General features: G+C 41.4%; 1 protein-coding gene and 1 long non-coding RNA gene across 3 annotated transcripts in view; one reads left to right on the forward strand and one right to left on the reverse strand.

Annotated features, from left to right (window-relative positions):
* Nucleotides 1–381: 381 nt before the first annotated feature.
* On the reverse strand, nt 382–5,969 carry LOC140480392 (uncharacterized). Its single transcript, XR_011961284.1, has 4 exons — nt 5,681–5,969; nt 3,455–3,575; nt 3,059–3,330; nt 382–1,210 (listed from the first exon to the last, which is right to left on the reverse strand). It is a non-coding gene; the product is annotated as an uncharacterized lncRNA (long non-coding RNA).
* The window catches only part of fbxl7 (F-box and leucine-rich repeat protein 7), a 348,767-nt gene continuing 340,845 nt past the window's right edge, over nt 5,495–13,416 (forward strand). The window contains exon 1 of one of the 2 annotated variants that reach the window (XM_072575192.1): nt 5,495–5,711. Coding sequence is in view for 1 of the 2 variants with exons in the window: in XM_072575191.1 (XP_072431292.1) it covers nt 6,298–6,334 (37 nt within the window). In the remaining variant the exon portion in view is untranslated. Of the gene's footprint in view, nt 5,712–5,864; nt 6,335–13,416 lie in introns of those variants that run through there. The other variant, XM_072575191.1, reaches the window with a different exon arrangement.

A 13,416-nucleotide genomic window follows, 5' to 3' on the forward strand; every position in this document is an offset into this window, starting at 1 on the left:
TATAAAAGAGACCAAAGCGGCAATTTCTTCACGCAAAAGGTGGTATATGTATGGAATGAGCTGCCAGAGGAAGTGGTGGAGGCTGGTACAATTGCAACATTTAAAAAGGCATCTGGATGGGTATGTGAATAGGAAGGGATTGGAGGGATATGGGCCAGGTGCTGGCAGGTGGGTTTAGATTGGGTTGGGATGTCTGGTCAGCATGGACGGGTTGGACCGAAGGGTCTGTTTCCGTGCTGTACATCTCTATGACTCTGTGAGGAAATTAGTAATTTCTTGGATGATTAGATTTTTATTGTTAGTCAGGATAAAGTATTTAAGCTGACATCTTTACATTAAGTGACAACAGATGGATGGAATTGAGTAGTTGTTCCATGTTCATTCATTCAGAATAGATTTTATTATTTACTAAATTAAAGAATGACAAGACAGCTCTGAGTTTTGAAGTGTACATCCAAATGGGAACTCCAAGGTGTTTCCCAAGACCCGAATATAGCCAAAATCATGAGGATCTAGAGGACGTAGATAGGGATAAACTTCTCCCATTTGCAAAGGTATCAAAACAAAAGTAATTTGGTAAAAGAAGCAAATACAACATGAGAAGATTCTTCTTCAGGCAGTCTCGTATCCCCCTCCGATTATATCTCCATTTAGTCCCTGCCCTCCCCTTTCACTTTTTCATTACGCAGCATTTTCCTTTGATGAGAAGGGTACTGCTTGTCACTAGCCACTTGTGTGTTTCCTTTCTTCCTGCTAGTGGAACATGAATAAAGTTTTATGCATGTGTTGTTCATTCACTGTGTCTTACACCTGTACGCCAAACATGGGTGCTGGGGAAAAAAAGAAAGAAAAATGGCTAGTACACGTTGTCTTTGTGTAGTGAAGGCAGGTTCAATTGAAATACTCAAAGAATGTATCATCTGCTCTCTGTAATTTTGCGCAATGACATCAAGCGAATCAATCAACCAGAAAGTCAATACAGCCATGAAGGGTGTAACAGCTTCCTTTCGTACTGTAACAGTTCTATTAGCTTGTGTCTTCAGCCACAGCAACTTGAACTCCAGGTTTGAGAGCTTGAGGAGCAGTCGGTGTCACTGCAATGTATTCACAATGTGGAATCCAGAATCATCAGAACTATGAGGTTTATCCCGTCCTCTTTCCTTGAATAGTAATACCACATTAGCTCTCCTCCAGTCCTCTGGCACATCTCCTGTGGGCGGAAAGGAATTTAAAGTGATTGCCAGCACCCCTGCTATTTTCTCCCTTGCCTCATTCAACAGCTTGGGATGCATTTCATCCAATCATGGAAATTTCTTTACTGTTAAGCCTGCCAAGCCACTCAAAACCTCTTCTCTATCAATGCTAATTTATTTAAGTATATCACAATCCTTCTTTCATTGTCCCTTTCACAAGTGAACTTTGACACAAAGTATTCATTTAGAACCTTATCAATATCTTCTAGCATCAAGAACAAATTACCACTATGGTGCTTAATGGGCCCTACTCTTTCTCTCACTATCCTTTTCCTCTTAAAGCACTTACAAAATAACTGATATTTTATTTTACCTATCATTATACTTCAATGTTCCCTCTTTGCTCTTCTAATTTCTTTTTTTAAGTTCCCCGTTGGACAACCCCTCCTCAAGAGCTTCTGTTATTTTGAGCCCTCAGTACCTGCTGTAAGTCTCCCTGTTCCTCTTTATCCAATCCGCTATCCATGGTTCACTGGATTTGTTGGTCTCGTCCTTTATTTCTATTGGAACATGTTGCCTTGTAGTCTCTCTATTGTCTTCCTGTGTACACTCCACTGCTCTTTCACAGAATTACCTAAAATTACCTGCTTCCAGTCCACTGTGGATAACTCATATCTGACCTTATTAAAACTGGCCTCTCCCTAGTTTAGAAATTTAATTTCCTGCCCATCTTTGTCCTTTCTCATCTAATGGAGTTATAATTGCGGTCTGCAAAATTCCCCCACTGATATTTAAGCTGCTTGCCTGGTTTCATTACCTAAAATTAAAGTCCAGGACCATGCCCTTCTCCATGCTGCCTTCAAAGAATTCTGTTCCCTCTAAACCTTTCACATAGTGACTACACCAGTTACTTTTGGGAAAGTTGAGACCACCCATTTTACTTTAACGCTTCTTTGAAATTTGTTTACATACTTGTTCTTCTATTTCTCTCAAACTCTCAGGGAGCCAGTGGTACACTCCCAGCAATGTGATTGCTCTATTTTGGTTGAGTTCTACCTATATGACTTTATTTGAGGAGCCTTCTAAGATGTCATCTTTACTGCTGAAAGTAAATCTCCGATCAATATTACAACCCCTCCTCCTTTATCTTCTTCTTTGTCTCATCTGAAGACCCTATATCCTGGAATACTGAACCACTAATCCTGCCCCTCCCCCAATCATATCTCAGTTATTGCAACAACATATTCCCATGTTTAATTTGAGCCCTCAGTTCATGTGCCTTGTTTTCCAGACTCCAAGCATTTTAAAACAAAATCCATCCTGCAAATCTCCCTTGTGCCTTAACTGTCCTGTAACATCTGTGCATTTCTGACTCAGTTGTTTTACTTCATAATTTTGACTATGCATCTCCCTGCCCTTCACCACCCCCTGCTGAGCCCTCTCTCAGGTACTCACCACTCTGCTAAATTAGTTTAAATCTTCCCCAATAGGAGAAGGTTTAGGAAACCTGGTCGCATGGACGGATTTACTGAAGGCCCTATTTCTGTGCTGTCTGACTCAATAATTTCTGTCTTGCGGAATAATTGGAGCTCTTTTCACGCTGTTTTTATATGACCAAGTCTCTGGCAAACTCCGTGAGGATGCTACTTCCACTCAAGTTCAGGGTCTGGTAGTCCTTCCACTCCCAAAAATGGTTCCAATGTCCCAAAAATCTAAAGCCCTCCTTCCTGCACTGTCTCTCCAGCCATGGATTTATCTGGACTAATGGCCTATTTCTACATTCACAAGTATGAATTCCTAATTCCCTAAATTCTGCTTGCAGGACCTAATTTCTTCTACTTTTATCATTTGATATCAGTACATACCATGATCTGTCTGTTAGCATAGCTGCCTCACAGGGCCAGAGAGCTAGGTGCAATTCTACTCTCAGGTGACTGTCTTTGTGGAGTTTGCACATTCTTCTTGTGTCTCCCCGTGCTCTGGTTTCCTCCCACAGTCCAAAGATGTCTGCATGAGGTAGATTGGCTGTGCTGATTTGCCCATTGTGTCCAGGGATGCGCAGGCTACATGTGATGCTCTTTGGAGGGTCGGTGTGCGCTTGATGGGCTGAATGGCTCGATTCCAAACTGTAGGGTTTCTATAAATTAAAGATAATCCCAGCTAAATAAGGAAGAATTATTGTTTGAGGAAACAACAGTGCAGTTGAGGAGCATTAAGTCAAACTACATCTCAATGAATAACCTTGCAGTCAAATGTTTTACCTTAGTATCTTCTCATTGTTACTGATGGCCACCTAACTTGAAGGAGTTAGGTAACACAACTTAAATGCATATGGTATATTCTTAACCATGATCTTGGATCCAAGTTTTGAGTTCTGCCCAACTGAAAGAACATTGTTAGTTGGTGAGATACAAACTAAAAAGAGCAAGCACAAATGAACAAGGATGACACCAAATTCTTATTCCTTACAAAAATTGTTTCCAGAGTGTAGACAATAGTTTGACAATGAACTGGTGTTGCCAGTAGAAACTATTCTGAATTGTCAGATTTTGTACAGAATGTACAAAATTTATGAGTTTGCCAGAGACTTGGTCATATAAAAACAGCGTGAAAAGAGCTCCAGTTATTCCACAAGACAGAAATAGGGCCTTCAGTAAATCCGTCCATGCGACCAGGTTTCCTAAACTGAATAAGTCCCATTTGCCTGTGTTTGGCCCATATCCCTTTAAACCTTTCCTATTCATGTACTTGCCTAAACATTGTTATTTTACCCACTTTTACCACTTCCTGACAGCTCTGGTAGAAGTGGGTAAAATTACAATATCACCACATATGCACCACCTTCTGTGTGAAGAAGTTGCCCCTCAAGTGTCTTTTTAAACCTTTTCCTCACCTTAAACCTGTGCTCTCTAGTTCTGGACTCCCCCTACCCTGGGGAAAAAGACCTTGACTATTCACCTTACCTATCCCCTTGCAATTTTACAAACCTCTAATAAGTCATCTCTCATCCAATTACGCTCCCCAGGGGAAAAAACATTCCAGACTATTCAGCCTGTCTCAGTCTCTTCAATCTCAGTAACATCCTTAAGTCTTCCTGTACCCTTTCCAGTTTAATAACATCCTTCCTATAGCAGGGCAGCTTGAGTTGTACGCTGTACTCCAAATGTGGCCTTACCAATGTACAGCTGTTCCAACTTCTACATTCACTGCTGTGACTGATAAAGGCAAGCAAGCCAAGTGCTTTCTTAACCAATCTGTTTCCCTGTGATGCTGCTTTCAAGGAATATGTACCTGCACCCCAGTCTCTCTGCTGGACAACACAGCCTGGGGCCCTAACATTAACCATGTAGGTCCTGCCCCTGGTTTATCTTACCCAAATGCCATTACTGGAATATACTTTGTGATGAACTAGTCTAAGCAATCTACTACAAATAAAAGCATCTTGTACATTTTGTTAGGAAGTTTACAGAGAGTTGTCTTGTGGCTGAAGTTCATAGCTGTAAGTAGTGCTGGAACGCAGCAGCTTCCTGCACAGACCAACCTCTACCACCAGATGGAGGCTGATTAAAGTAAAAATAATAGAGAGCTGTACAGCATGGAAACAGACCCTTGGGTCCAACTCGTTCATAGTCAAGATTAGAGTGGTGCTGGAAAAGCACAGCAGGTCAGACAGCATCCGAGGGACAGGAAAATCGACGTTTCTGTCAAAAGCCCTTCATCAGGATTCCTGCCCCTCGGATGCTGCCTGACCTGCTGTGCTTTTCCAGCACCACTCTAATCTTGACTCTGATCTCCATCATCTGCAAATCCTCACTTTCGCCTAGTCCAACTCGTTCATCCCGACCAGATATCCTAACATAGTCCAGTCCCACTTACCAGCCGGTATCCCTCTAAACTCTTCCCATCCAGATTCCTTTTAAAATGTTGTTTGTCAATCGTATTTTGTACAAAATGCAAAATTAAAAAAAGTACCATGTTGTATTTTATATTTAGCTGTGTCGTTTACCGTTTCTGTTATTTCAGTTAGCAATGCACACTGTTGTACGTATGGGACACTGGCTAGAAACCGTGCAAAGAAATCTCCACCCAGCTTTAACATTAATCCCAATGTGGAATCAGTTAATTTTTTCACTTAAGATGTAGCGTTTTTTTTAAAAAACGGCACTACGACTTATCTAAATAAGCTATTACAACAGTACATTTAAACGAGAACAAAGAAAAAAAAACCGAGGAGGGTCCAGTGCAGAACAACACACTCATGGAGAAATCGGGCCGAATTTCCAGTTTCTGCATAAAAATAAGAGCTGCTGCCCTTTAGCCATTAGCGACCATTTTATAACGGAATGCTTAAGGACATTTTGATTAACACACGAAGTTGCAATCTGGCCTGTGAAAGTTGTATTTTTCTCTGTTAACCTATAAAAAAAGATACAGCGACTTGGGTCACTGGATTGGGAGCATCAACTCTGCTTTCTCTCTACAGTTACCTGCTGAGTTACGCCAGGAGACCATCCACAGGCACGTATCCGAAAAGAAACCAGGGTGAAACTAAAAGAGAGTGTTAAATGAACTGCCCGCGGTTGTGACACCTAAATGCCTCCTGAACGGGGCCGGGGGTGGGGTGCAGCGCCTTCCCCTGAGCCGGGGCGGGGGATGGGAAGGTTACTGGCAGGCCCCAGCCTCGGCTCTGGGAGAAGGGGCGTTGCTGAGGAGAAGGGGGCCCCGCTGCTGAGGGATGGGGTTTGCAGCCTGAGCTCACACAGCCGGGGCGGTATTCGCGTTATCCGCTGCATTGATGGGTGGCAGGACCTGCTCTGGCTGTGGCTGGGATCGCTTTGGATTTTGCTTCTTAATGCCGGTGGACGAATCAATTGTGTAAACTTCAAACCCCTCCAACAACAAAACAAAACCCCTAGAAACGACACGCCGAGCGCCTGTGCGTTGTAATTTAGAGTTTTCCCACCCCCTCCTCTCTCTCAAGCCTGGAAACTGCGTAGCCAGCTGAACGATTCCCGTCCTGCGCTGCAGTTCTGTTTTCTTTTCCATCTGTCTGGAATTTGGGATGGTGTGGTGGGCTGTGATGATATAGCATGAAGCCTGGACGATGGGAGCGAATAATGGCAAACAGTGCGGCAGTGAGGGTAAGTTTTATGAGGTGAACCTCGACAGACTGAAAAACAAAAGTTTGCGTTCCGGAAGACGCGACCAACCCCGTTTTTTAAAGTTTCCCTCGACTGCCTGTTGGGACTCCCGGGAATGCCTTTGTAAAATTGCTTATTATTTATTATTACTTATGGGCTAGTCCATTCAGACGGTATCTGGCAAACGCTGTTCGTCGTCTTCACTTGATTCCAAAAGTGGAAGTCTTGACTGAAGCGTGAAGTGAAAATGACAGAATTGGCTTTAAAATAACCAGGAGTAAAACTAGGAGGGAGCAGCTGAGTATAAATGCTGTTTTTCCGTTTTGGAATGGGAGACTGCGAAGAAGTGTTTGCACCCATGACTTAAAACACTGTTGGAGTCGACGACTGATTTGCTTAGCTGATGTCTGTTCTCGCAACTTTTTAAGTGTATGGGTTTGATGAAACAACTCTCCAACTCGTACAACTCTCCACAATTTGAATTGAAATATGTCCATCTAAACATTGTTACTCGAACAATTCAAAACTGCTTGGACCAATTTTTTTTAAAAAATCTATATTTCTAAAGGCTTAAAGGTCTGTATGTCACACTTGAATTGCACAATCTTGGTTCCGTTTCTTAAAATGTTTTGTGCAGCCATTCGGGTTACTCTAGTTCATCCTAAATTCCGAATTTAGTTTTGTTGACTTTTAAATAGCAGCTAAATATTTCTGTAGGGAGGAGCAGTCACTTGCCGCCATTTACAGTGGAATTGTTAGTATTATCTGGATGGGGTAGTTGAATAGGAAGCATTAAGAGGGATGTGGGCCAAATGATGGCAAATGGGGCTAGATTAATTTAGGATATCTGGTCAGCATGGACGAGTTGGATTGAAGGGTCTGTTTCCATGCTACACGGTACTATGATTCTCTGATTCTATCACCAGAAAAGGACTTGGTTGTGTGGATATATGTATCCTTTTGATACATATATCCAAACTTGAGTGTGAAGGAAGGAAATCAAAGGTGTGAACACATAAACAACACATTCAGGAAAATGACTTAAAATGTCATTAAGGAAGAACAAGGAAACTTCATAAGGCTGTCTTAGTCCCTGCGTGGCAAAATATAATTTAACTTGCTTCAACATGGTAGGTAATTCAGAAAATGTGTGCAGAAAGGAAAGTTTGTAATGGAAGCAGTTTATCAGATATTGGGATTTAAAGTACAGTTCAGCATAAATTAAAATTTAATACAGGAACAATCTTGCATTGCATTCAAACTCCTATGCCTGAATTTCCAGTAATCACAACACAAGACCCATACCGGGGCACACGTTTGTAAAACCTACCCTTTGATTTATCAAGATTAGCACCAGGACAAATTCCTGGCATGTTTAAGAGGCAGTTTTCTAGAGGAAGATATTGAAGAGCCCAATAAACAAGAGAATGCTGGAGAAGTTCAGTAGTTCTGGCCAGACCTGCTAGGTTTGTCCAACCATTTTTTTTCTTCAAGGTTTCCAGCAGACAAAGTACTTTGCCTTTATTTGAGATCAATTATTTGTTCATTTTAAAAATCTCAACACCAGGTTATAGTCCAACTGTCCTATTTGGAGGCACTAGCTTTCTAAGCCCTGCTGCCTCATCAGGTGGTTGTGAAGTATGACCACAAGACACAGAGCTTATAGCAATAGGTTAGTGTCATGCAGCTGAAACTGTATATCGAACAAATTTAGATTAAGCCTTTCATCTTTTAGAATGGGTTTGCTTGTTTCAGTTCTTTAATATGTAAATCCCAGACTACTTTTAAGTCGCATTCTCAAGATAAGGTTTTCTAACAATAGGTGCCATCTCAGCTCAGACAATGCATTAAAGGTGTGAGGTTAAAGTCTGTCTCTGTCCCAATCTTGAGTCAGACTGGTTCTATTTCTAAAGTGAGATTTATAGAATATTGCATGGATTGACTATAGGTTATGCATTTTTTTTGAGCAAAATAGAATATATCTGCAAATAAAGGTTTCATGGGGTGTGTTATGGACCTACTTCATAAGCACCTGATGAAGAAACAGTGCTTCAAAAGCTAATGCCTCCAAATAAACCCGTTGGACTATAACCTGGTGTTGTGAGATTTTTAACTTTGTCCGCCCCGGTCCAACACTGGTGCCTCCAAATCATTGTTTGTTTTACTTGACTTTTAAATGTTAAGTGACTTGGATGATATAAATGTGAGCAAACTTTGGTTTAGAGCATGATCAAAGAACTAAAAACAAATTTAAAATTAATGAGCTGCAAGTGAAGCCATTGATTAGATTAACATTAGATTACTTGTCTTCACAGGTGGTGAATACATGCAACTAATTCCCACAGAAAATAACTAAGAGTCAGTTAACTGGTTGAATATGGAATTTGATGAATGGCTGATTAGGAATCGGTTTTGAAGGTTCAGATGTTTTTCACTGGAGCGTACAAGGTTGAGGGGTGACTTTAGAGGTTTATAAAATAATGAGCAGCATAGATAAGCTGAATAACTAAGGTCTTTTCCCTAGAGTGGGGGAGTTTAAAACTAAAGGGCATAATTTTAAGGTGAGAGGAGAAAAAATTAAAAGGGACCTGAAGGGCAACTCTTTCACACAGACAGTGATTTAGATTAGATTCCCTACAGTGTGGAAATAGGCCCTTCGGCCCAACAAGTCCACACTGACCCTCGAAGAGTGACCCATTCCCCGACTCCCTACTAATGCACCTACCACTATGGGCAATTTAGCACGGCCAATTCATCCTGGCCTGTTTGGACTGTGGGAGGAAACCAGAGCACCCAGAGGAAACTCACGCAGACACACGGAGAATGTGCAAACTCCACACACGGTCACCCGAGGCTGGAATTCAACCCGGGTCCCTGGTGCTGCGAGGCAGCAATGCTAACCACTGAGCCACCAAGCCACATTTGGAATGAACTGCCACAGGAAATGGTTGATATAAGTACAGTTACAACATTTAGAAGACATTTGCACAGTGTTATGGACCAGATTACAACCCTCAAACTATTTTAAGGTAGCCTAGACCTTAACCTTAAACTTATTCTGAAGGCAGATGTGAAGTGGATATTTCAGGTGTGGTGCAATTGGTCAAACCACTTGGCTTTAAGCAAATCAATTTATTTAAGCACTCCACTTGAAACACAAACAAAAGAAAATGAAATTTAGAATAACTTAACTATTGAAAGATTTAGCTGACCTGATATAGCAATTTATAAGGAACTGTTCCAATCCAGTAACATCCTGTAAACAAACCCCTTGGCAAAAAGCTAAATTGAAACACCGGCAGGAGGGAACAACATCCAAAGAGATTTTAGTGATAGTTAATCAGGAATTATCTGCTGAAGCTGCAACCTTTTCTGGTATCTAGCATCTTGTGACTGCTACAGCTAAACCAAGCTAGAAGAAACCTGAACTGGGACAACTGTCCACCCTCCTGCCATTATTAAACTAGACTCTTTCTAGATCCCTCGGCACTTCTGCCTTTATGACCTCTTTTAAAAGAAAATCCAAGGACAGAATAACCTTCTTAATGTGACAGCATCATCACAAATAGGAAAGGTTTAGAGGGATATGGACCAACCGCAGGCAAATGAGACTAGTTTAATTTGGGAAACTTGGTTGGCATGGACAAGTTGGACTGAAGGGTCTGTTTCTGCACTGTGTGACTCAGACTCTATTAATTTGGATCTAGTATTATATGCAATGAGAAACAGCTAACTAATAATCTTGTTGTAAAGTAACCTTTAGTGAACTGCAACCACAGTAAGATAGAATTTCCCATTTCAGTTTGAAAATGTTTCAATCCGAAACCAGGATCTTTAACCTAAACAAAGGAAATCATAAGTGACAAGTATATTATCGTTGACTGAGAAAACACATTAAAAAGTATGACAGAAAATGGCTGGTATTTAAAGAATTAATACATAGTTTAGAATAAACATTTAAGTCTTTAATATTTTTTTCTCCTTTTGTACTTTAGTCAACTGTGGCTGACAAAGAAGGGAGGCAGGACCAAATCCTGCCAAAAACATAGTCTCTTTGAGGATTGGGAGCATTTTAGAATTCAAAGTCAGATCATGAGACTGCTTTTTAAAAAAAAGAATAGAACACAAATGTAAATTAAAAAGATGAATAAAAGCCCTTGGGTGTGTAAAAAGTAAAAGTATGGCAAAGTCAAATGTGGGTTCCTTACAAGTAGAGACAGAATTTATAATGAGACGTGGCAGGAAAGCCAAGCTATTACTTTGTGTTTGTATTTATGATGGAAAAATGCAACAACTTTATAAATAAGAGATCCAAGGGATCAGTGAGAATGGGTTGTTGAAAGATATTAGTATGAGTGAAAAAAGTAGGACTAGACAAATGAATGGGACTGAAAGTTAACATGTCCTTTTGGATGCTATGATCTATGTTCTGAACATATCCTGATCTATGTCAGCAACATAAAAGTTGTGATAGGCCATTCAGCCCCTTGAGGTTGCTCCACCATCATAAAACATGGCTGATTATTTATCTTTCTGCTATTACGGTGATATCTTTGGAGGAGGGGGGAGGTCAACAGTTCCTTTGCTGAAATGGTGGTCTGAGGAGGTAGCACCAGTCTAAGACCCGGCAGTTTCAGTGGTGGCTGCATTTCTGAGATTGGTCTTGCACTGACTTATAGCGGCTGCAATATTGGTGGAAGTGAGATGGTGCCAAAGAATGGTGATACAGTTCCATCGGCGGTGACATGGCTGGGCCTGGGTACCTGATAGCTGAGGCAGTGGTATTCCAGCTGCAATGGCATGTAGAGACTTGGCCACCTGAGTGTTCACAGACTGAAGGATGGGCTCAGTGGCTTTGGTTTTTCTGGTGGCACGGACTCCTGGCGAAGGTGGGAAGTGATCTGGACGCTTCCTTTTCTTATGACAGTTCCTTTTATTTCTGTCTCTGTTTGTTTTTATTCCTGTCTTTTGTACATTTAAGATGACTTTGTACATTTTTCACACTGATTGCACACGACAATAAAATGTAAATTTACTTCTACTTAATTGAAAGAAATATCAGACAAAAGCTTCAATGACCATTACAATCTTTTAACTGTTAGAATTACGAGTTTGCCTTCTCCTTTATTTGAGAATCATAGAATCCCTACAGTATGGAAACAGGCCATTTAGCCCAACAAGTCCTTACTGACTCGCTGAAGAGTAACCCACCCAGACCCATTCCCCTACCCTATTACTCTACATTTAACCCTGACTAATGCACCTAGCCCACACCATCCCTGATTACGATGTGCAATTTAGCATTCTTATCTTGGAAGCAGCCCAATGCAATGAAAGTTGAGTTGACAAATCGAATTATGTCTCTAGAATTCCATATACAGCCACTTCAACCAATATTCTCTATTGCCATTTTGACAGTACAGTGCTATGACGTGTTTCATGGTATTGCACTGGATGGTCATGATAAGACCAGAAACACAACTTCTGTGCAACTCTCCTGAGAGCTAGTAAATAAGGAAATTCTGTTGCCAGTCTCCCAGATTTGGAGCCAGTGCTCCGTTTTGCGTGCTGTCTCTGTTTGTCTGTCTCTTGCACCAACCCCGTTTGCTCATGCCTGCTCTGTTTTTGCCTGTGCTCTCTCCACATATTGAAAGTTAGTTTCTAAAATGAGACCTGCTTTCCTGCACATGTGGGAGTTTAAAATATTTTTGTCAGAGCATTTTTTTTTTCCCATAACGGAACACATGGGTATGAGTCAATGTAATCTTCTAAAACACTTAAATAGATAGAAATGGCAGCAAACAAGTTGGTAAATGATATTGTATGATGTGGAATAATTTTGGAAAGTTTGCAAGCTTTAAACTGGGGTGGGAGTGGCTCAGTGGTTAGCATTGCTGCTCATGGTGCCGGGGACCTGGGTATGATCCCAGCCTTGGGTCACTGTGTGGAGTTTGAACGATCTCCCTATCCCTGCGAGGGTTTCCTCTGGGTTGTCTGGTTTCTTCCACAGTCAAAGATCTGCAAGTTAGATAAATTGCTTATGTTAAGTTGTCTGCAGTGTCTGGGGATGTGCCGGTTAGGTGGATTAGCCGTGGTAAATGCAGGGTTACTGGGATAGGGTAGAGGGCTGGGTTTGGGAAGGAGATGGTTTGGAGGGTTGGTGCAGACCCGATAGGCTGAATGGGATTGCAGGAATTCAATGATTTGACGAGAACAGGAAGAATCTATTTGATCTGATTCTTCAGAAAGCATAAATATTTTGAAAGGGAATTCATATTTGGAGAGTATTAGTGATGGGAAAACTACTAAGGGCTGCACTTCCTAAAGCTAAAGACGATGTTCCTGGGCTGTTCTCTCCCAAAGTTGGAGAGATGCTGAAGTAAGTAATGTCACTCCTGGGTGTCAGCCAGAGCAGTTTCCTGTCCTGGCTATTAGTATGCCTTAAGGGCAGTCCTGGCATAAACTGAGCCTCTGGTTGTCAGAAATACCAGTGAAAATGCAGGAAGTTTTAAAATGTTACACCTTCTTGCTGCTCAAGGACATGAGCAACCAGAAGGACCTAATTGCCGTAGTTGGGTGGGGGGTGTTGTAGAGAGGGTGAGTGGTGGGAACTTTGGGCATGTGGGAGGGTTGAATTTTATGCCAAATCTGTGTTTGACCTCTGGTATGTTATACTTTCATTGTTAACCCGTGACAGTAGTGTGTTCCCAATGTGCTTCTGCAGCAAATTTGAGGTAGGAACTGAGGACATCCTTTCTTGCTTCATTAACACAGGAGACCTGTGGTAACATCAGGAAATCATGAACCGACAGATGTGGTAGTTAGGTGCTTACATGACAGAGAACGGAAGTGAAGTTTATGATTGCAAGACTCTTGTGAAGAAGCAGTAATTTTTGTGCAAAAAGGTTTCCTCATTTCTCCAATCCACGGTATCCAGGAGAACAGATTTCCAGGGAAAGGATCATAAATTAGTCACACATATCATCCATCAACAATACCCAAACTTCTGATGATATGGACCACTGAGGTGTACATACCATGAGGCTCATATATCAAACCTGATTCCATGCATTCTACAAGCT

Source organism: Chiloscyllium punctatum, chromosome 8 (genome assembly GCF_047496795.1).
Source record: "Chiloscyllium punctatum isolate Juve2018m chromosome 8, sChiPun1.3, whole genome shotgun sequence".
Taxonomy (NCBI): domain Eukaryota; kingdom Metazoa; phylum Chordata; class Chondrichthyes; order Orectolobiformes; family Hemiscylliidae; genus Chiloscyllium; species Chiloscyllium punctatum.